This window comes from Hibiscus syriacus, unplaced genomic scaffold (assembly GCF_006381635.1).
Source record: "Hibiscus syriacus cultivar Baekdansim isolate YM2019G1 unplaced genomic scaffold, ASM638163v2 tig00000715_pilon, whole genome shotgun sequence".
NCBI lineage: Eukaryota > Viridiplantae > Streptophyta > Magnoliopsida > Malvales > Malvaceae > Hibiscus > Hibiscus syriacus.
In genome coordinates, this window is record NW_024061811.1 from 1,918,696 (window position 1) to 1,944,061 (window position 25,366).

General features: G+C 33.2%; 1 protein-coding gene and 1 pseudogene across 1 annotated transcript; both read left to right on the top strand.

Moving 5' to 3' along the window:
• Positions 1–6,310: 6,310 nt before the first annotated feature.
• LOC120211813 lies at positions 6,311–11,961 on the top strand (annotated as a pseudogene).
• A 6,459-nt stretch (positions 11,962–18,420) lies between these two features.
• LOC120211823 (NDR1/HIN1-like protein 12) lies at positions 18,421–25,359 on the top strand. Its single transcript, XM_039210289.1, has 2 exons — positions 18,421–19,114; positions 25,349–25,359. Coding segments are annotated over exons 1-2 (633 nt in total). The 5' UTR covers positions 18,421–18,482; the 3' UTR covers positions 25,350–25,359.
• The last annotated feature ends 7 nt before the right edge of the window (positions 25,360–25,366 follow it).

The following is a 25,366-nucleotide window of genomic DNA, read 5'->3' on the forward strand; positions in this document are numbered from 1 at the left end:
AAGAACATGAAAGGTGGTGGGGCCGGGACCCAAGATGTCTGCGTCGTTTCCCGTATCAGCATGTGCGCATGTTAGCGCAAGGGCAGAGGGGAATAATCCTGATCTGGCGGGAGCAGAGCAGCTGGGCCAATGGCAAAGCGCCATCTACAAGACATACTATAACCCGCGCATTACTACGAGGGATGGGAAAGCTGAAACATTGCTCCATCCTTTTTAAAATCGTATAAAAAACAGAAGAGCTCACAATTATTTATTTTCCTTTTTTTTAATTTAAGAAGAAAATGATTATACGAGTTACTGTTTTCTGATGCTAAGGCATATAATCCGCTAATCATTGCTTTTGATTTCTCAACTCTTTTGGGTTTTTCAAGTTGTTGGGTCAACCTATTTTCCTTTTCCTTTTTCTTATTAATATGTATTTGAACGGTTTTATTTTTAATTATTTAATAAATGTAATTTCAAAAAACAATAACCAAACGATATGGTATTTTAAAATCTTATAACTAAATTTATTAATTTTTTAACAAATAAATTTATTAATTTTAAACTGTTAAAACCGAATACTCTTTTATATTTTTATATGCAAGTAAAAAATAAAGACAGTAAAATAAACTAGGAAGCTATCACTTCAATTGTGGGCCTTTTACGCCAACTCCATTTCCATCAACTTCTACTAAATTATTATTTTTCTTCTAAATTTAAAACTATGTAGTGAATAAATATTATAATAAATGTTGCTTAATATAACATCGGATAGAGTAAAATTACAACTTATAATTTGAGAAAATAAAAATGAAGATAAAGAAGACACAAAATTTACCTAGAAAACCCCTAAATAATATAGGGTAAAAACCACGGGCAACGGTAGAAGAATTTCACTATGAGAAAATAGGAATTAAAACTTCTCTCGATCTACCAAGGAGAAAACAATAACAATTCTCTATTGATAAAAAGGAGAAAAACAACTCTCAAGAAAACTCTCTAAATTCTCTAGTATTGGGAGAAAGCTATAATGATTTGGGATGATTTTGAAGCTAAATGGTTAGGGTATTTATAGTTGAAGCTTAAGGACTAATCTTATAAATATCATAAAGTACAATGACTAAATTGTGATTTTACCATTGTCCAAATTCAACAATTGCTGCACCTTTGCGGTGCCCCTTTGACTAAGTAATTCGGTGCCAATTGTTGCACCGAAATGTTGATTTTCAACAATCTCCCACTTGAAGATTTGATTGGAACAATCATGTCTTCACCCCATTCTTTCTACCTTGTACCTTAATGTTGCTTACGTTTCTGACAGGCCACAAAAGGATCGACGCCATATAAATTTATCAACATTGATTGCCTTTGTTATGAAATCTGTTATGTTGTCTTTGATATGGATCTTCTGCATATCTACCGTCACTTCTTTCACCTTTTCACGAATGAAATGGTACTAAACTCGTATATGCTTTGTCCTTGAATGAAATGTTGGATTCCTTGCTAGATGCAAGGCGCTTTGACTGTCACAAAACATAGAGATACTCTTGACTGTGCCCAAACTCCTCCAATAGCATCTTCAACCAGATTACTTCTTTACTAGCTTGCGTAGCTGCTACATATTCTGCATTTGTTGTGGATGTAGCCACAACTAACTTCAATTTTGAAACCCAGCTTATAGCTCTACCATCAACTTTGAACACATATCATGTAGTAGATTTGTTTTTATCCAAATTCCCAGCATAGTCAGAATCGACATACCCATTGATAAGTAAGTTGATCCTCGTAACATAATGCAACATTTGAGGTCCCTTTGATGTATCTCAGGATCCTCTCTATTGTATTCCAATGCTTTTTGCATGGATTCGCCATATACCGACTAACTATTCCCACTGCTTGTTCAATGTCTGGTCTTGTGCATATCATAGCGCACATTAAACTTCCCACTACCGATGCATACGACACTCGAGACATCTCTATCCTCTCTTCTTCACTGCTAGTACTCATATTGGAGGATAATTTAAAGTTAATAGGAAGAGGGGTAAAAATGGCTTACAATCTTGCATGTTGAATCTTGACAAGATCTTCTTCAAGTAATTCTTTTGTGAAAGTCAAATCTTTCTATTACTTCTATCTCGGTTAATTTGCATTCCCATAATCTTGTTTACTGATCCCAAGTCCTTCATTTCAAATTCCCTAGCCCGTTGTGCCTTCAATTCTTTAATATGATCTTTGTTGGGTCCTGCAACCAACATGTCATCCACAAACAACAACAATATAACAAAAGTTTTATCACCAAATCTCTTAAAATAAGCACAAGGGTCTGCATTAAGTATGTTGTATCCAAGGCACATAATGAAGGAATCAAATATCTTATACCAACACCTCGGCGTATGCTTTAGAACGTACAGAGATTTGTTCAACCTACAAACCAAGTTCTTCTTTTCTTTTTCTTTAAAACCTTCAGACTGAAGCATATAAATCTCTTCTTCAAGATTTCCATGAATAAAAGTTGTTTTAACATTTAGTTGCTCTAGATGTAAGTTTAATGTAGCACACATTGCTAAGACTACTCGAACTGTTGCTAGTCGAACCACAGAAGAAAATATTTCATTGAAATCAATACCTTTTTTTAGCATATCCTTTGACCACCAGTCTTGCACGATACCTCTCAACTTGATCGTCACTATTTCGCTTGATTTTGAAGACCCATTTGTTACCAATTGGCTTCCTTCATTGTGGTAGTGGCACATGGTCTCATGTATTATTTTTATGAATGACCTCAATTTCTTCTTGCATTGTCATCATCCACAGTGAAACATCTGAGTTGTTTATTACCTCTTGGTATGTTGATGGCTCACTGTTCTCTGTTAAAAGGCAGTATGCAATATTTCCTTCTATAACATAATCTGAGTGCCAATTGAGACATATTTTCATACGATCTGATTGACGAGTTGTTGAAGCTTCAGAACTCTCTGGTTCTTGTTCATCATGTGCTGGTTTTGCTTCAGAAGAATCTCCTTGTTCAAACTCTTTTTCCACATGTTTCTGTGTAATCTCTGACTTTTCAGTGCTATCATCTTCTTCTTTTCTTTTTAGTTTATCTTCTACAAAAATAACATCCCTGCTGATGATCACTTTGCGGGTAGTGGGATCCCATAAGCGATACCCCTTTACACCATCAACATACCCCAAGAATTTGCATTTTCTGGATTTTGGATCAAACTTTAAAATTTCTTGGGAGTTGTACATCACGTACACAATACTTCCAAATATATAGAGGTTTGAATAATCAGTTGGTTTACCAGTTTACATCTCCATTGGTGTATTCAGCTCTATTGCAGTTGATAGAGCTCGATTTACCAAATAACATGTGGTATTGACTGCTTCTGCCCAGAATGATTTTTCTAGGCCTGCATCTCTCAACATTGCTCTTGTTCTTTCTAACAAGGTTTTGTTCATCCGCTCTGCCACTCCATTTTGTTGAGGAGTGTTTGCCACTATGAATTGTCTCTTGATGCATTATTTCTTGCGAAAGTCATCAAATTCTTCACTTGTGTATTCTTATCCATTATCTGTTCTAAAACACTTGATCTTATTTCCAGAATCAAGTTACACCCGCGCTTTGAAGTTTTTGAAATTTTAAAACACGTCTGACTTCTTCTTAATAGAGTATACCCAACATCTCCTGAAGTAGTCATCAATAAATAAGACAAAAATATTTTGCTCCGCCTAGGAACGTAACTGGTGCTTGCCATACGTCAGAGTGAACCAATTCTAGAACACTTTTACCTCTAGAATTTGATATGTTGAATTTCAACCGGTGCTGTATACTTGTTATGCAATGCTCACACAAAGTAAGTGATACCTTTGTTAAGTCTGAAAGTAGTTTTTGCTCCGCAAGGACTTTCATTCCATGTTCTAACATGTGTCTAAGTTTCTGATGTCATAACATTGCAGAATCTGAACTACATGAGGAAACATAGACTTCTGCTTCTAGCAAAGTCTCTCCCTTCAGCATGTACAAGCTTGTTGCTATCTTTTCGTCTTTCATCACCACAAGCGCTCCACGGAACACCTTCATGATTCCTTTCCATGTTTCAATCTTGCTTGTATTATTATCCAATAATCCGTAGGATAATAAATTTTTCTTCAAGCCTTTCACGTGCCGCACATCTCGAACAACTTTAATTGTTTCATCATACATCTTCAATTTGATGGTTCAAACGCCAACGATCTCTAAGACATGAACATTGTAACTATACACAGATCCTCCTGAGATAAATTCATAATGATGGAACCATTCTCTTCTTGAGGTCATGTGATATGTTGCTCCTGAATCAATGAGCCACATATCTGTAAATATTTTTCTGCCTTCCACGGTGGTTGACGCTTCACAGCATAGAACATCTCCATCATCTAAAGTATTCACGGTATTGCCTTGTAGATTAGAGTTTTTATTTAGACTCCAACAATCATTTTTCAAGTGACCATTATTTCCACAGTTGTAACACTTTAAATTTTTTTTGCTTCTCGACTTTGATCTACCATGTTTGTGACTGTTGCTTTGGCCACGTTCTGTTGATCTCCCTCTCATCATTGTCAACGCTTCTGCTTGTTACAGATTTATTTGTCTATCTTCCTTGTTCTTGCGTCAATTTTCTTCTTGTAGAACAATAGTTGCAACGTCATCGAAGACTAGACTGATGACATTACTGTTTGTCAAGTTGATGATGAGTTAATCATACGAATCATGTATACTTTGAAGTAGAAGTTCAGCACGTTCTTGTTCTCCTATTGTACATCTTAAGGATGTAAGCTGAGAAAATAAAGTGTTCAGTGTGTTTAAGTGCTCTGTCACTGAAGTATATTCTGGCATTCGGAGAGTATACAATTTCCTCTTAAGGAAAATTTTATTGTGCAACGATGTGACCTCGTACAATTTGGTGAGATGATCTCATATCACCTTAGCTGTCTCCTCCTCCTCGATGCTTGATAATACTTCATCTGCTAATGCTAGATTAAAGTTTTCCATATCATTCCCGTCCATTTCGATCCATTTGTTGTCATCTGTGAAATCCACCGGCCTTTCACTGATAGCTGCTGGACAACCGTCTTTCCTCAGGATGTTTTTCATCTTCAATTTCCACAATGAGAAATTTCTTCTATTGAATTTTTCAATATCAAATTTTGTTGCCATAGCTTCTATTACGGATAGCTCCCACTATTTCACTATCGTGAATAGTTCTCTGGAACCTTCAAATAATGGGTAATATCTTCTTACTTTCTTATGTTGGAGGATTCACCTTTTGGTGGTAACCACAAAGACAATAAGTAGATATTACACACTTAGATATGGCTTTGATACCAATTGTTGCGGAATACAGCTATCAGATAGAGTGAAATTGTAACTGATAATTTGAGAAAACAAAAATGAAGATAAAGAAGACACAAAATTTACGTGGAAAACCCCTAAATAATATAGTGTAAAAACCACGGGCAACGGTAGAAGAATTTCACTATGAGAAAATAGGAATTACAACTTCTCTAACTTCTCTCGATCTACCAATGAGAAAACAATAACAATTCTCTCTTAATAAAAAGGAGAAAAAACAACTCTCAAGAAAGCTCTCTAAATTCTCTAGTATTGGGAGAAAGCTAGAATGATTTGAGATGGTTTTGAAGCTAAATGATTAGGATATTTATAGTTAAAGTTTAATGACTAATCTTATAAATATCATAAAATACAATAACTAAATTATGATTTTACCATTATACAAATAAAAACAATTAATGCAACTTTTTTGATGCCCCCTTTGACTAAGTAATTCGGTACCAATTGCTGTACCGAAATGTTGATTTTCAACAATAAATACATTATGTCACATATAGGTTATGGTCTATTTGTTTTAAAAATAATTTCTATAAAATTATATTTATAGAAAAATATTGGATGAAAGATTATGAATGATAAATTTTTTATTTATTAAAACTGCTATTTAATCCTCTAATACTTAATTTTTCTGTGATTCCCTGAATTAAGCTCCGCCCCATTTATTTTCTCAACATAAATAATAATAATCATTAAAATATCTTTTTAATAATTAGTGAAAATTAGTCAAGTTGTTTCTTTGGTTAATTACAAACCGTGTTGTTTACTTATTTAACCGCCTCTCTCTCTCCCTACAAAAACTCGTAACTGAAAAAGAAAACCAGCTTAAATTTTGTTATCCTTTGTTTCCAGCTATAAAAGTCAAGTGAAATAGCAAGCTTCAGAGAACTCAGAGCAATGAAAAATGGAGCAGACCGTAGACGAATGTTTCTATGGCTTTGACGGATAAAGATTTTCGATTCTTTATCTCGTTTCGGTTCGTTATTTTGAATTGAAGAGAGAGAGAGTAAAGATTTAAAAGCAATGGAGTCTCGAATGGAGCATTACGAGATCATGGAACAGATCGGCCGTGGCGCTTTCGGCGCTGCCATTCTCGTTCACCACAAATCAGAGAAAAAGAAGTGATTTCCAATTCATGATTTTATTGATTTTTTTAGTATTTTTTTTTTGAATTTTTAGTATTTCCTTCTATGATTTCCAGATATGTATTGAAGAAGATCAGATTGGCGAGGCAAACGGAGCGTTGCAGGAGATCGGCACATCAAGAAGTTAGTTTCATTTGTTTAACTAATTTAATCTGTAATTCTAGACAGTTTAAATTTTCTGATTTATAATTTTTCATGAATTTTGTGGAATGTAGATGGCACTCATATCGCGAGTTCAGCATCCTTACATTGTTGAATTTAAGGAAGCTTGGGTTGAGAAAGTAAGATACGATCGTACGATTCTACTTTTTTTTTGGGTTAGATTCTCGAATCTCCACTTTTACTAATAGCTTGTTGAGTACTTGACTGCCTTTTCTATGCAGGGTTGCTATGTATGCATTGTTACCGGATACTGTGAAGGTGGAGACATGTGAGTTTCCAAGCTTGTATGTTGAGCTTTAAGTTCAGAGCCTTTTGTGCTTCAATATCTGCAATTTTTGAAATGTGTCAATATTGTTTCTTTTTTGGTTCTTTACTAACAGGGCTGAATTGATGAAAAAATCAAACGGGATCTATTTCCTCGAGGAGGTAATCTAATTGTCTCTTCTGATTTTACATTTTATAAGATAGTCTCTTCTTGAGTTATGCCTTGCAATTTGACACCCACGTTATGCAGAAACTCTGCAAGTGGTTTGCACAGCTTCTTCTGGCCGTTGAATATCTGCATTCCAATTTTGTTTTGCATCGGGACCTAAAGGTATGTTTTTAAATTTAGACTAGTCTTTATATTAGTATCTTAATGATTTATGGGCTGACTTTGTCACTATCTTGACAGTGTTCCAATATTTTTCTTACCAAAGATCAAGATGTCCGCCTTGGTGAGTTCGTCTTATCCCTTTTCTTCTTGTTTTTCTTACAATTTCTCTCCCACAGATGTCATCCTTGAGCTATATTAGATATCCTACCCGATTGCACATCTTTATTCTAAACTTCATATCTGGTCTGAACTGGCTCAGGGGATTTTGGACTTGCAAAAACTCTAAAGGCAAATGATTTGGCTTCCTCGGTATGTACCATGTAATGAAATACATTTTTTGGGGGTCTTTTGTCTTTAATCTTTTTCAACCATTTCCAAATATGGAAAAGATATTGGGTCCTTTTCTTCTACGTTAAGCCTATGCTACTGAACTCAAAATGGAGCTTTGCTAATATTTGTGTTCCGTTTACTAGTCACAGCAAGCTATATTTAACGGCAGGGGAGATGTATTATTGAAGGCCTTAAATTATTAGTTTAACATAAAAAGGAGCCAAAAGTTGCAAAAGGATGTGACATATCGGTCATAAATGTCCGAAGACTAACAGTATCTATTAGGTTAGATTTGTACTCCTCAGTTTCCAATACTAACTTGGTACATTTGGACAATACCAGTTGGGAGCAGGGAATTGAAATTGGGTAATACCTAATTAGGTGTTCTCAGGCCCTTTTATTGACGACCAACTGTACTTGCACCTTTTTCAGTGAAGACAAAATTTATAAGAATGTGCTAATTATTTGTAGCTTCATTGCAAGTTAATAGTTGTTTTATACATGGCTCAGGTGGTTGGAACTCCCTATTACATGTGTCCTGAACTGCTTGCAGATATTCCTTATGGTTTCAAGTCTGATATCTGGTCTCTGGGTATGTCTTTTCCTAAATACATATTTGACATGAATAATTTTTCCCCTGACACACTGCTTCTTGTTCAACAGGGTGCTGTATGTATGAGATGGCTGCTCATCGCCCTGCTTTTAAAGCTTTTGTAAGAGTTCTCACATTTCTTTTGGTCTAATCTGTTTCTTGTATTCTGGAATGAGCTTACACTAATCCTTCATTAGATCCCATTTTGACAAGTCACGTGTATTTCATTTGATATTATATTTAAACAAGGAAATTTTAAGATTTCTTGGTTTTCCCCCTTTCTTTTATCTTCTTGTGGAAGATTCACCATTACCAAATGTAGCAAACTTTTGTATTTGTTGTTTATCTTAATTAGGAATAAGTAGCAGCAGCAGCCCTTTTCTAGGTTAATAACAGTTCCATGAATTATGTGCTCCTTTCTTTTAAACATTGCTTTCAAAGTGCTTATGTTTGTCTACTTGAATGGTTAATTTAACTTCATCTGAGAGGTTTTCTGCAACCCATAGTTTTAGCTTTCCACTAACTATGTAAATTATACAATTTGATTCGTCTAACTTTTGTCAAACTTCCTGTTATAGGACATGGCGGGGTTGATAAGCAAGATAAATCGTTCCTCTATTGGCCCTTTGCCTTCTTGTTTCTCTCCATCCTTGTAAGTCTTATGTGCCATTTTAGAACTCCCTGTTGTTTGTTTGCATGATGACCGAGTAGTCCACATGATTTTTTATGCTCTCCTTATGCCTTTATATCCTTGTTGGTCTTTTTTCTTTTGCTTTTAATTATTATTTCATCTGCTATGTATGGAGAAAGTTACGATATCTTAATCGAGTTCTTACACATCTTGGAAAGTCTTCTTTTCTTTTAATCGTTTATAAAGCTCAAAGTAGTAACAGTAAACATGATTATTGCTTTATCCTCTGTCAAGTAATCAACTTCTCAGTACATGATAATTTGTTCTACGTTACACATACAGGAAAACACTTATCAAGGGCATGCTAAGAAAGAATCCAGAGCAGCGACCAAGTGTAAGAGTTTCTTTTGGCACAATTCTAAGAATTCTACACGTGCAAGACTTCAAAATAACAATTTGAAATTTCATCTTGATTAGGCATCAGAGCTTTTGAAGCACCCTTATTTGCAGCCATATGTTGATCAGTATCGTCCATGCTTTAGCTACCCTTCAACAAATTGCTCCTTGAATAAGCATATTTCCCCTGGGCGTGAATCTCGTGATAATAGGAAAACTATCGCTGAAAGTCAGAATAGTAACAGCTCATGTAGTGATAAAGATAGTTTGCTCTCAAGTGACAGAAACAATGCCACAATGGTTTCAAATAGCAATATCAAGGCCACTGACACAGATTCAATTTCTAATGATGAAGGAAGCACTGAGCAGCACCTGCCAAGTGAAGAAGAGAATGGCCCCATTGTTTTCACAAGCACAGTTGATGAAAAAGGAATGACGAAACCTTCTTATGCAGAACAGGGATCAAACGCTCAATCAAAGCAACCAAAAATCATCAAAAGTATAATGATGGCTTTGAAAGAAGGGAAAGTAAGAGAAAATGGTTCCCCAATGAGAGGCAGCCGTACAAAATCTGCAGGTGGATTGACTCAAAGAAATAACGTAGAAGCATCGCCCAAAGCTCTCAAACCCCCTTCTCCCACTCCGGGTCCAAAGCCTAATGCAGATACACTAACTGTGGCTTCAGCAAGATCACCGTTAGATTCCACAAAAAGGATACCAAGATCACTACATTTGAAGCACCAGGTAAGACTGCCGCTAAGTGATTCTATTTTAATCTTATTCGTTATCAATGTCATCCCTTATTCTGCAAGATTCTTCTACACAGTTACCTTTAATTGAATCCTCCCCAAAGGCCAAACCTCGACATGAAGGGATTCCTCATCCAGCACCTGGAAAGCATGTCGCTGAAGATGTACTACATTCCAAGCAAATGCAAAGGACTCTTTCCAATGTTGCAAGAAGATCATCTATTACTGGAAGAATGAAACATGCTGAAAGTGATGTTTCAAATGTGGCAAGTAACGTACCAAAGTTAGAATTTCCTGAGGTAAACCAGGAACGTGAGGTTAATCCTCGTCAATCGCCCAATGGTTGCCTTAAAAATGCTTCTAGGGTGGTAAAACCCGAGATCGCTCTAACGCGGGTGCCAAGGGGGTGCAAACAGATGGCAGCAATTCTGCCTCATCTTCAATCTCAATTCAACCATCTGAGATGTGTGATGATGCGACAACATCTTTTATCGATATGACAGAAGAGGTGCATGATCACGAGAAAAGCACCCACACAGTGAGCTTGGAATCACATCTACAATACAGCTCACTTTCTCTGAAATCAGACACGCTTGAGGTTCTTTTGAGGGAAAACCACGGGTATGATCATAAATCAATCATGTGTTCAAGTGAGAAGTCTGGTCCAACCAAGGATCTTCATTTTACTTTGGTTGATGCAACAATGAATCCGAGTGTCCCTATGGACCTTCCAGGCCCGGTTTCTGAAGAAACATCTGTTCATAAAGATGATTCTGCTGTAAGCTGGACATTTAGTAGGGAAGATCCTCCATTAGTCCAGACAAATAGTGTCGATGATGCTCCTTTAAGCGAAATAAATACCAGGGATGATTTCCATATAAGCGACCGTAGTTGTAGGAATGACATCCCGATAAAGAGGTCGAGTAGCAGTGATGATGCCCCCATAAGCAGGTCAAGTAGAAGGGACGATGCCCTTATTAGCAGGACAAGTGGACCAACTAGTGTTGAAGATTGCCCCATTCTCAGACCTAGTATAGAGGATGAAACTCTGGCAAACAGACCGAGTAGCAGAGTTGATATGATGCTCCATTCAAATGTTTGTTCTGCATCCAGCGGTGATGACAAGTTCACTGTTATGGAACTTCTCTCATCAGTTGCAGGAAATATGCCTTGCCATGCCACACCAATCTCATCTAGCCAGGAGAATTCACTGCCAGGCAAAAGAACAAATGAGCCTAGCCCAACAATTGAAAAACCAGCAGCGACCTCTTGTCCTCCCGTTCTTGATGATGTTATACACGTTATAAGGCATAGCAGCTTCCGTGTTGGCAGTGAGCAATCGGTGACGGAAAAAACAGAAATGGGTGTGGATGTTGGGAATTTCATAAATGTTGTGAGGGATGAAATGGACATGAGAATCGTGACTAGTCCAGTGAACCTAACGTCATCAAGTTGCTCTGAAGCTTTAAGTTCAAAATCAAATGTTTCGGATTATGCCGCCGGTGTTGAGGACACAGATGTTAGAAACCCCATTTCCCCATCTCCAGAAGCGGAGACACCAGAAAAAGAAACATTGGATGTCAAGTCTGATAGGCAAAGGGCAGAGGCACTTGAAGGACTTCTAGAATTGTCAGCAGAGTTACTGCAACAGAATAGATTGGAAGAGCTGTCAGTTGTCTTGAAGCCTTTTGGAAAAGACAAGGTGTCCCCTAGGGAGACAGCTATATGGTTAGCCAAGAGTATGAAAGGACTGATGCTTGAGGACTGTCCACGGAATTCATGAATTCTTTTTTTTTTTTCAAATATTCGAGGCTGCCGTTCATGTGGACCGGAACTAAAGTTCAGTATCATACCAACAAACCGCATAGCTGTTGGTAGAGTTCATGAATTATTATTTCTGGGGTGAGCTTAGTTTTCCCCCCCTTGTTTTATTCACATTGCTGTTCTAAGTGTTGGCTTCTTAATTAACCATTCTTACGTCTCCCATATGAACTTTTAAAAGAACAGAGATATTGTTTTTTCAGTTCAGTTCTGTAACTGTAATTCTTTCAGTGCATCTTGTTATTGTACATAGTTGACTTGTTGTCCAGACAAATGATTTATGTGTGGATATGCCATAAACGTACAATTTTAATGATCTTTATTGGATGCAATTTTGACTACTCAGTAAAATGTTATTAAGACAATGGATTTTTTAGCATTCTAATCTAATTATAAGATAATATTTGTGTTTAATATTAACTTTTGATAAATTTACGCACTCATGCAAACTAATCAAAATTTACTTACAATAATATCTATTATGAATCATAGCATCTATATTCTTATCAATTTTCATCACTCACGCAAAAACTGTGAAGAAAATAAAAGTAAAAGCAAATAATGAGAATTTGTATAAAATGAAAAGTAACTAATAGTTGGCTGGATGTGTTTATTAATGCCAAAAAGAGGTGAGTATGAAGAATCGTGATCAGATTTAATGTGGTCGTGCTTTATCTAATCCATAAAATAAACAGAAGGGCTGAAGGAAAAAGAAAAAGAGTTGCTGAAATAATAAGTATGAATTTTATTTTGGATTAACATTAAACATGGCTGGATTAAGAATTTTAGGATTTTAAATATTTATATTATTGGGCTTTCTTCTTCGCGCCCCGCTTGTATCTTTTTTTATTTATTTACCTTTATTCGTAGCTATTAATGGCGATAATATTAATTTTAGTGCTAGCTACTGATCGTCGATATTCTTTATTTTTTTTGCTTATTTTTATATTTTTATCTTTACTTTTCTTTGTTTTTCGATTTATAATAACTCTACTTTTATGACACGATTTTCTATGTCTTTATAATACGTTTTCTTATGTCTTTTGATATGTTTTAGTCGTTTGGACATTGTTTTTTTTAATTTTTTTCAAGGTTGAATTTGACATCGTCACAACTGATCAAGATTATGCTTATTTGTTATTATGTTGATCTTCCCTGCTTTAAATTGTCTGATTGGATTTTGATATGCAATTTGAGTTCGGGGATAATTTTCTCATGTAGATTGACTCCTATTTTACGTTTGTGTATGGCCGTTGTGTGATCTTGAATAGTTAGTTTTTTTTGTAAATGATTATAAAAATATCCTAATTAAATGTTTAGTTTGCGATTATGATTATAAATCTTTATTGTAATTTTGGATATTTTTTTATTTTTAATAAAATTAGGGGTTTCTATTAAAAATATATATTTATATTATAGATATTTATAGTCTATATCCATTCAGTACGTTTATAACCATGTATGTATGGTTGCAATTTAAATCCAAACAATTTTATTGGTTATAGATTATACAGGGAATAGGAAGTCTCACACAGGCAGCTGTATTTCCTAAACCAAAGCCATTTAATGCATCGCTTAATTATTATCACCACAAATCACAAATATCCCAAACTGCAGAAACACCATTAGTCGAAACTCAATGCTAATATATTATATTATATTATAATAATGGGTTGGACATCCCCTTTTTTACATAGCTTTTCCCCCCTCCCTTCCTTGACTTGTATCATCAGTGTCCTACACACACAGTTTTGCCGTTCTCAATGCTACATGAGGGACTTGGCCCTGGATCTGGAATAGGATTGCTAGGCCTTACTGCATAAGTCAACGCTATTAATTTTAACACAACCATATCCAAACATATTTTCATATTGTACACGTACCCATCAGATAGACCATAATAATAATAATTATTATAAATCATAATTGATTCAATTTAATTTAATAGGTAAATTACATTTTTAGTATCTAAACTATTATTTTTTTTTATTTTGGTATCTAAATCTTATTTTTTTTTCAAATCATATCTAATATTTAGTTTATGTTTCAATTCAATACATACTGTTAAAAATTTAATAAAATTATTGATGTGATATTTAAAAAAACAATGATGACATGACATTATTTTATGGTAACATATTAAAATCACTGTTAAATTTTAACGACCATATATCAAATTACAACTCAACTTAAATGTTATATATAATTTTGAAAAAAAATAAAATTTAAATACTAAAATAGAATAAAAATAATAGGTAAAATATTAACGGCAGAGTAGTGATACTAAATGATTTGATCTTACTTGTGACAACTAGTGGTCGAGCCGAGGTAGGAGCGCTGAACGTAGCAAGAGTTGAAAGCAAGATAATGCAAGCTATCAGAAACGCCTTCGTTTTGGACCACATTTTGATCTCAATCCCCCCCCCCCTTCTAGTTCATTCCTTCGTTGTGTAAACCCGGCTTCCATTTTATAGGCACTCCTAAAATTCAAAGTTCCAAGCTATGATGATATTATAATATTAATGTTAATTTCATCACCTAATTAATTTATCCAATAACTAAAATTTATTAAAAATAATACACCAAATCAATTATTTGGGATATGTATAAATAATATGAATTGAGACGTATATAATATATTATATTTACGGATATATCGTCATATAAAGACATCTTTTAAAAATCAATAATATTTTTTTATTATAAAAGCAGAATTTAGTAATTAACAATAATAAGCATCAAGGATGAAGCGAGAGGAGCTTACAGGATAATCATTCCTGAAAAATTCAAGTTCTCATATAATTTAAGTATTTATTATTTTTTATTGATAATTCGTTTTCGTCTATTAAAAATTTATAAATTCGACCCATAACATAAAATGTAATATATATACATGATTTACGATGTGATTTCTGATCAAATTTTAGTAGGAATGGAGAGAAGGTATGGGAGAGAAAAGTTTAACTTTAAAAGATAAAAAATAAATCGAAAATATTTTTTGAGAATTTAAAATAAACTAAAAATAACTTATAGTGGTTAAAATAATTTGATTTATTATATGTTCATTTACGATTTTATATTATATCATGAATTGTTTTCTGATCATAAAAAATAGATCTTAAAATTAAATTTATATAAGATAAAATTCAAAGATTATTGACAAAATCTATTAATTTTAAATAAATTCATGTGACACATTATTCATTAATTATATTCGCTATTTCAACATCTATGACAAAAAAGTCACCATGTAATTCAATGTAGAAAATCAAGAATAATAATCTTATTAAAACAAATGTCTATTTACAAACGGTTTCAAAATTCAAAGTTTGAACCTATCATAAAACATTATAATCTTGACTTTATCACCTTGGTTTCTTTGATAATTAAATATTGAGTTAATTATATCACACATTCTCAAACTATGAGCCTCGTTTTAAGTTAGTCCTTCAATTTTTAAAGGTTCCTATTTTATCCTTAAATTATGGCTATTATTTTAAATTAGTCCTCAAACTTTTGAAGATTTCAATAGCATTCCCAAACTATGACTTTCATTCTAAATTGGTCGCAAAACCTTTTAAACATTTCAATATCATCTCAAACTATATGTATATACTAATCGCATCCCCCTTAACAAAATCGTTAGGACAAGCTATATTATTATACGTTCAATAAACAAATTTAGGTTAAAATATGGTTAAAACTAATTAAATATTTTGATGAAATTTTGGGGATGAAATTAAAATATTCAAAAGTTTGAAGATCAATCTAGAATGAGGGACATAATTTGGTGATGAAATTGAAATATTTAAAAGTTTAAGAATTAATTTAAAATAAATGTCATAATTTGAAAATAAAATTAAAATATTCAAAAATTTAATAACCAATTTAGAGTGAAGATCATAATTTAAACGCGTATAATGCTTAAATCTTAAGGTTTTATAAACACCGTAAGTTATTAATCATAGACTAAAAAATAAAATAAAAAAATAATAAACCAGAAATCGATGAAACAGAGACCATACAGTCTCTTTATAAGGTTATTTAATTATAAAACCATTTCCACGCATTTAATTTACTTTTAGAACAAATACTAACGTACAAAAAGAAGAAGACAAGCCTTATTTCATCCGAAAGAAAACACAATTTTTATATTATACGCTTTCATTTTATAAATAATTTTTTTCACTCATTTATCAGTCTTAAATATGTGAAAAAATACTAAGTAAATAGATACTAATTATGTATATATATGAATGAATCTAGAGGGATGGATGGGAGTGGTCGTCCCTCCTAAGAAATTTAATATATATATATATATAGATATTTTATTTGTATTTTCTATTAAAAATATTTTCGTCTTCTAAAATTTTATAAATTTCCCATACTTAAAGTTTTATAAATTCATTCACATAACATAAAATCCTACCTATGTTGATATAATATACATATCATTAAAAAAAAGAGTTCAAACAAAACTCTAAATTTCATGGCTTCAAGCTATTATTACACTATATTTGTTGAGTTTATAAGCAATCAAGTTAGGAGGAATCACTCTATAGAATTTATGTAAAAAAGTATTAATTTTTATTTATTAACAGTTAAATAATATTTGAAATATGATTATAATATATGAGCTTTTGAAGAATTGGGTCGATGACAAGAACAAATTAAAACTCAATCTTGCTGGGTTTATGGTTTCAATATCACATTATGTAGAAGGAGTTTAGGGGAGTTTAAAGTCTCAACCTTCCTTCCATTTCATGGATCCCTTATTCTCCAATGCCCTTTCTTTTTTAATATCACCTTCCTTTATCTCTAACGTTGAAGCTGCTTTGCTCAAAACAGTCCATAAATATCGATTAAAGAGAAAGGGTAGAGGAAGAGGAAAAGGAAAAGAGAGAATAATAGAAGGCGAAGCTGCTCTTTTGTCATAAAACGTAAAGAGCTAATACCTGAATGCATATTCCTGTATTTTAGTGCTTTACCAAAGCATCGCATCTGCTTTCTACTTTTCACCACTGCAGACAGGGTTGGGCCAAACCAAAAATCCATATTAAGATTGAGGGGTTCATTGCAAAAAGGGATTGCCCTACATGTTTCCCTTTGGCGTCAAGGCTAAACAAAACATTTTTTACCCTTTGCTTTCGACAACCATATATTCTAACCATTTCAGGAATTACAAGGAAAGTGGTGGAGATTGTCAAAGTATTCAGTTCCATATTAATATCGATTAAAGACAAATTGCCACTACACAGGTGATTAAATTAATTAGTTGATGAAACATATTCAATTTATAATATTATCGATTGGATTTTATCAAAACATACAAGAGCTGCCTTTATATTTACATCATAATTTAAATTTGTTGAAAACAGAATTCGTGAAATAATTAGACTTAAACTTTGCTTCACAATTCAACCGTCTTTGGCTTCTCCACAATTATCACTTTTGTTTTCTTCCTTAATTTCACTTTTTAGCTTGGAGAGAGTAGCACTTGACTAATAAAAATTGAGAGGCAAAGAGTAGCGTTGTAAGGTAAATATAATAAGCAAATCCCATTTCGTGCTTTTGCTTTCCAAAAGTTGGTGAGTTTTTGGTGAGGCATAATAATAAAGTGAGGATCACCCAGCACGGCTGCACCCTAAGATAAGGTTGCACCAAACTAACACTCATTATGCACCCACCGTATGCCTACTCACCCAATCATACGCATACATCCAACAGATTTCCACATTAGATTATGTACTTTTATATTTAAGAATAAAATATAAATTCTCAGTAACTTATGTTACAATAATTTTTATAGGTATTAAAATTATTTTAAAAGTTACAAAAATAATTACTAAACTGATCAAATTCATATAAAATGATCACTGTACAATATAAAATAATAATCGATTTTAATAAATTTAACCATCTATTTATAATAGTTTGATAAAGTTTATTGATCTTTTGTATCCATTTAGAAAATTTAATAATTATTTTTTAACTTTGGAAATTTATGTGATCAAAAAGATTATTTCAACACAATTTAATAACTATTTGTGTAATTTATCCAATATTTAATACAAAGATAATATATAAATTTGTATATTATCAATGTTTAAAAAGATGTGATCTCACTTAAAATATAATATCTTTATTAATTTTAAAACTTTTAGTTGAATTATACAATTTAATTTATTTTAAGAGATTATTAAATCATTATAGTTTATATCATAAATAAGTATTTAAATAGGTATTTAAAGTATATTTTATTTTTTTTATCTAAATATTCTCAGTTAAAATAAATACCTAAATTATACTATATTTTGTCTAGGTATTATATTAATTTTTGATTAAATTAGATTTCTAAATTATACATTAGGTACTTAAAAAATGATATACATGAAGTATTTATTTTGATAAAAAATATTTTAAATATTTAAATAAAAATACTTTATTATCAAAATAAAAAAATTGATTTACTCTAAATATATACTTATTTACTTCATATAACCCAACTATTATCTACTGAAGTACCTAAAAGAAATCTCTCTCTCCACATATTTCTTTTCCTATATATCTAACTCCATCACAGTACAATTTTTTGTTATCTCCCCAAAACCTTTATGATCTCTCCTCATTTTCCTAGCTAAAAAGGTCCTGTCATCTCCACTCCTCAAGTAGCGGCAACCCACAACTATGACGGCCCAGGACTGCGGCCACCACGACGATGAGGAGCAGCGAGCCAAGCGCATAACAATAGCCATTGTGGGGTTCTTGGTCGTTTTCGGCATAGTTGTGTTCCTTGTATGGGCAATCCTCCACCCCGATAAGCCCCGCTTCATCCTCCAAGACGTCACCATCTACGCTCTCAATCTCACAGCTCCAAACTTACTCACTTCAAACATGCAAATCACTTTATCTTCCCATAACCCCAATGACAAGATCGGCATTTACTACCAAAAACTCGATGTCTTCGCATCTTACCATAACCAACAGATAACTTTACCCACGCTGCTACCCAGGACCTACCAGGGCCATCGCGACGTCACCGTTTGGTCCCCATTTTTATACGGTAATGCGGTGCCGGTGGCGCCGTTTCTCGAAGAGGGGTTGAGCCAGGACTTGAATACTGGCATGGTGATGCTCAACATCAAGGTTTACGGGCAACTGAAATGGAGAGTCGGGACTTGGATTTCGGGGAGGTATCAAATAAACGCCAATTGTCCGGCAGATATTTCCTTTTCCGATCGAACCAAGGGAATCCAAGTTGGTTCGGCTATGAAGTATCAACTTGTTCAAACCTGCACCGTCGATGTTTCTCTTAACTAGTTTATTTATGTTATTTACTCATTTCGATCGATTCTAATTTTGCAAAGCTAAGATGAGAGAAATCTTTTTTTAGGTAAAGATTTGTGTGCTTTTACTTCACATGTTTCTTAATTCTTAGAAGGAAAAATAAAATATTAAAAAAAAACTCTACTTACGATAACTGAAATAATCTTTCTACAACATTATTGCTATTTTATTGCGTAAAGCGCTAAAAGCATGTTTTCTGGATCATTTTCCATGGAAGTATGACATTAGTTGCCAAAGTAAAATGGAACAGTAAAGTTTGGCTAAATCAAGTTAATGATGATGTTGACTTTGGGGGTATAAGTTCAGTTGAGAAAGTTTGCTTATTCATGGGAGTGGTGGTCTGTCCTAAGTCTTTGAATTTTCTTCAATTAATTATCTATTTTATTAATTGTGTTTATTGTGATATTTTATTTATTCATATCATACGAAAATTTTATGTCATTTACATACCTTAAAAAGTACATGTGAATCCGTATCTGTTTATGGATACCCTACAGCTAAGGAAAAATAACGTATATTTCCAAGAAATACAGACAATAGTGAATTTATATATACTATTTTTTAACTGTAAGTGCGACCACATATATGCTTCTTCTTCTTTTTCCCTGGTGGAATATAATATTCCATATTCCACCAATATTGCTTTTCGTTTTTCCAACTGTAAAATTTTGTCAAGACATACACGGTAGAGTTGGTGAAACTACTAAAAGCTCACGGGCCACCACTGCAGTGATCATGGGCTTTTTATTTATGGTGGGATCTAAGCATCGAGAAAAATTCCTAGAGAGAAATGTTTTGTATAAATAATTCTAATATTCTCTTTAGCCATTAAAAATTATAATTATAAATAACTTAATTTTATATGTCTTATATATAATTTTAAAGAAACATGTATGTATTTGGAGCTTCAAATAATACCACTTTCTCAAAATAAATAATCTAAATTTAACCTTTTTCTTTTTATAGTTTATGGAAAAAGCAATCGTAATTTGAGAAGTATATATGATGGTAGATGTTAGGCTTATAACCTCAAATTTATTGGATATCAATCCTCACTCGCTGCATATGCATACTGTTATGACATATATAGAAAATTTACATCATAAAGTGATGCCTATTTTTAAATAATTCCTCTTATGAAGGAAAAAAAAGGAGAATTGTATTTTTAATAGATATTGATTTAAGAAAAAGAAAAGAAGTATCAGTGGTAGGAGTAAATAAACCTCAACTTCAAAAATCGATTTTTTGAATCAATTCGATAAAACTCAACTCGAGTTGACTTCGAGTTATAATTTCATAAACTTGACTCGACTCGAAAAAATTTCAAATTCCAATTGAGTTGTAAAATATAAGTCGAATAATACTCAAATAACTCAACATTTTTTAATAATTATTGGATTGATTTTCAAGTTTGAGTCGAGTGTCTCGATTCTGTATGATATATGTATATCACATATGAAAAAATATGAAGAAATATATGCATTATATAGTTATAAAAAACCATCTAAATTGAAATCAAATAATATCATAATATTGTAAATATTTATTATTAAATTTAAACAAAAACTTGAAATTTCGACTCGACTCAAATTTTATAAACTCAAGGTAATTCGAAAAAATTTCAATTCGAGTTCGAGTTATATATTTGATAATCTGAATTTAAGTAGAAAAGGATATAATTGTAGCTTTCGTGGAGAGGAAGTGGAGTGTACAATTGAACCAGAAACTGAAAACCACGAAAGATACTTATAGTTAACGGAGCTCCTCATTCGCATTCCTTGAACATTCAATTGAACTGTTGGAGACTGGAGAAGACGTGGACTGTATTGATCAAGCATGTTTCTCGGGGCAATAACCTAATCGCCGACAGAATGACTAAGCTGGTGCAAGTTGGAGAGAGAATGCAAAGTTTAAATTGATCCATAAGAGGAAATAGCATGGATGGGCATGGTCGGGTTGGGTCGGACTTTTGGTCCACTTGACCCAACCCGAGAACAATGACCCATTCACTCGAAATCTGACTCGACTCACATAATATTTACCCTTCACTCGACCCGACTTTTTGAAATAAAATCTGAATCCTACTCGATCCGAAATAATAAAAAGTATTATTTTTATTTAATAAAAACATTGATTTAATTAAAAATAATAATATATAGAGTGATATTATTGTAATTATTTCTAAATATATAAGGTAAAATTATATTTTTCCGGGTCGGGTCGGGTATTTTTCATCATAAATCCAAATCCGACCCGAATACCACTTTAAAAAAAAACTCGACCCGACCCGACCCAAACCGAATTAAAAAAAAAAATAGGACTCGAACCGAATATTACTTGGCTTGCATTTTGTTGAAAGCATTCCTGTCTTCCTGATACTTCGTTGAGTTTGGCGTAAAGGTTCTCATAAAGGCTGGAACTTGATCTTCATCAAATTTCCACGAACTAAATAATATCAAGTCCGTAACAGTCACTGTACAGTTAAGTAATTGATGAGTGTTCAGAATCGTTAATCTTTGCTCGTTTTTTCTTCGGTTTTGAGGATTTATTACTGCTAAATTGATCGTGTTATGTTTGTTTTCGTGTAAGTCCTTATTTTCTAGAATTAGTGACAAAACGAGCGTATTCTGTATTTTTTTTATTATTTCGTCACAGCTGGAGACATGGGCACTACTCTGGGCATGACGCGATCTGACGTGATAGTTTCTATAAGGTCCAGTCAGCGACAGTTTCTAGAAGAATTCCTCCACACGCCTTCTGGAAGATTGATGAGCAGAGTTGCATAAGGAGATTAATTTAAGTTTGAATTTAAATTAAAAAACAATTATCTTTAGGATTATTTTATTTATTTTATTTGTTTATCTTTTAGGTTTTGAGAGATTATAAATATCCACTTGAGGTAAGCCTAAACTAATCATTCAGATTACATTCTTCTTTTCTCTTTAGTTTTTATAAAGTTCTCTTTTTACTTTCAAGTTCTTTCATTTTCTTTTATTTTTCAAGCTTTGTTTTCAAATGCTAAGTATGATTTTTGTCATGCTTAGCTAAATTTTTCATAAGCCGAGAGCTGTCGCGATGACTCAATTCCATCGGGATAATTGAACAGACCCTTAATATCTTCAGAATATCTCTCTCAATCTCTGCGCTTATTTTTCAAAATCAAAACAGTTTTCAAAATCAAAGATTGACTTTGGTCAAGAGGTTGTTGCGATTAAATGTGTGAGAGGAAGATTCGCTTATAGAAAGCAATTCGACTTCCTGGAACACACTTGGCGAGATAGCTTCGCCAAGAGGAATTGAGATCGGAATTGACGTTTATCGAAGCAACAATCCGAGTCGGACGCCATGAACTTAAACGGTAATTGATCTACGACAATTGATGTTTTAGAATCAATTACCGAAGCCGGAATCAAAGATTACCTTGGGTATTCGGTATACAAGATAAAGTCACAGGGATAGCCCTTGTAGACAAAGTAACCGACGTGAATCCTGAAGAGAAACCTTATTCGATGATCATAACGAAATTGAGTCAAAGCGAAGCTTGAGACTACTTTTACCGTATTTATTCATAATCTTCATCTTCTTATTTTTATTTTAATTGCTTCTACTTATTTAATCGCTTTTATTATTTTAATATTTTATTACCAAAATTCCCCATTTTTACTGTTTCACGCCTGTATAAATAATCAAACAGAAATTTATAATTTTCTAAGTCCCTGTGGAATCGACCATTATTTCTCTTTACTACGTATTTCCTTCATTTATTTATTGAGAATAAGGAATTATTTTGACATCCAAAACGACAGTTTAATACAAGTGATCAACGTGATATTGTAGTAAATAAGGGGTCATACTTTATCAAACTCTACTGTATATAATTCTGACTATTTTGCTTTCATTGCATCAGCTAGAGCATCTCATTTAGATTTGCCGGAACCGATAGGGGTTCATATAGACATCATGTGGTGAGAAACAAATATGATGCGATGACCTTGTTTATATTGTAGTGAGCAAAACCTTTGATGAAATAAAGATGTAAACTCGTACATGATGCTCGGTGCATGACAAGGTTGTTTTTGTGAAGCAACATACCGGAACTATGCAAGGCTGAACTTGGCTGTAATGCATTTAATCATGCAGTACACCGAGACCGATTGTCTTGAAGACGAAGGTGTCTAGCTCGAGGGATTCATTGAATTTGCTGGAGGCATTTGAGCTAGGATCGACCTTCCACTGAGATTGAACCTGTAGATTGCTGCTATTCATGTGATAGATGCCGAAAGTTATATTAGGCTTGGAAGAGTAATGGAGGTTGCCAAATACTATGATTGTGATCTTCGGTTTTCCTAACGCATGCGTTACGTATGTGTTTAAATGTATTCGAATATGGGTACGAGATACATAACCCTACAATAACGTGTCTGTATGTCAATATATAAACCCATTAAGGAGTATTACATATGTATTGTAATTTATAATAACTTTGGAATCAGTTATATAAACATCTGAAAATACTGATAAACTTGAAACAATGCTAGAAACATATCCGTGCGTTAAGTATCATAAAAAACATAAAACTAATCTTGTAAGACGTAACATGGACACCTGAAACGCACGTAATATGATATTGATTACGTTTGTTGAGGGATTTTTTTTAATATGATATTAACAACATATACACTTATATTGTAAAAAAACAATACTCTTTTTAACTATTGAGAAAAAAATTAAAATATATCAATAATAAAAAAATATAAATAAAAATAAAAAGATATTTTTATGGAAACGAAATTTTATATTTATGTTTGATAAACTATCAAAAATTTAATTTAATTTATTAAGTTTTGAATGATAAGTACATAAAACATTTCATTAACTTTCTTCGTTGTGTTAGTCATGACCTCAACTAATAGTTTTAAGTAGCGGTTTGTTATTGGAATATCGTTTGTTATATAACGTTAATGGTATTAGTTTCGACAATGACTATAATAGCACTCGTTACTATCACAATCGGGATAAACGTGACTACACCGTAATTCAAATCTCTAGTTAAACCTAGTTGAATAAAATTAAGATTCATGGTCAATAGGATTAGAAAAGCAGTTAATTTCTAACACTAAATCATACTATTCTAAAAGTTAAATCTCTCCCATAAAAGGCATTAAGGTAACTAATCTTTAATCGATGGTGTCGAAATACATGTATTATTTATCTTTAAAAATTAGTTGATCCTATTCCCATATGTAATGGAATAAGGGAAGGTACGATAGTAGGCTGCCCCCAACGTCAGATTGAGAGCAGCTTCCGTGGGAGACCTCCAATTATTTATCTTTAAAACCTTCAATTAAACTAACTATAAATAGAGGAAGACCCTACAAGCAAAGAAAATAGTTTCAGTTGCTTATCTTTGGAGTTGTCCGGGTTAGAAATCAAGCAAGATGGTGCTCTTGCATTTGGGGCACTTGGGATCCACTTCCGATAGCATAACTAAATGAGGCCCGAGGACATCCCCCAGCATCATCGCGTTCCTTCAGAACTATCCGGGAGGTTCGGACATGCACGGCCTCCTAGTGACCGATGCCGAGGAGACGGATGCATTGGACGATAGGATAGCTTGATGTTAGCCGCCCCTGTTGTAGTTGGTGTAGCTCGAGCTTCAGTTCCACCTTTGGACTTTTGGCTTTTCGACTAATCATGTAGATTAATTATATTGAACAATTGGTGTAACCCAATCTGAAAGGTGAAAAATCAAAGATTATATAGCTATAAATTTGACCAGCTTCATGAAGTCAGATTGCAATTAATTATAATTAAGTAGATTTTGCCTGCTTCACAAACCAAAACATTAAATGTTTTCGACTCCATTTGTTAACCGTCTAACAATATTTGAATAATGAAGAAGAAACCCACCTAAAAAAGGTTATGTTAAGGTTCAAATTTCCATGTGAATGTGATGAATTTAGGTAAAATGTCACAAGCATACTATACGCATTAGGACAGTCCAGTCATGGTAGCTATGGCCCAAAGTAGTAAGATGTGTTACCAATCATATTTTCTCTTCCGGTTCGCACTCCAATGAAGAGCCTACAGGAAATGTTTAAAATACAAGAATTCCGTCTAACATTACGATATAATAGATTCATTGGCACAAGTTCTTCAACAAAGTAGCACATACCTGGAGTTTTTAATAGGCTTGAACCTCCAAGAGATGTCACAAAAAAAGC

Excerpts from the sequence above, each read along its gene's own strand:
- LOC120211823 (XM_039210289.1), top strand. The coding sequence starts at position 18,483 with ATGACGGCCCAGGACTGCGGCCACCACGACGATGAGGAGCAGCGAGCC.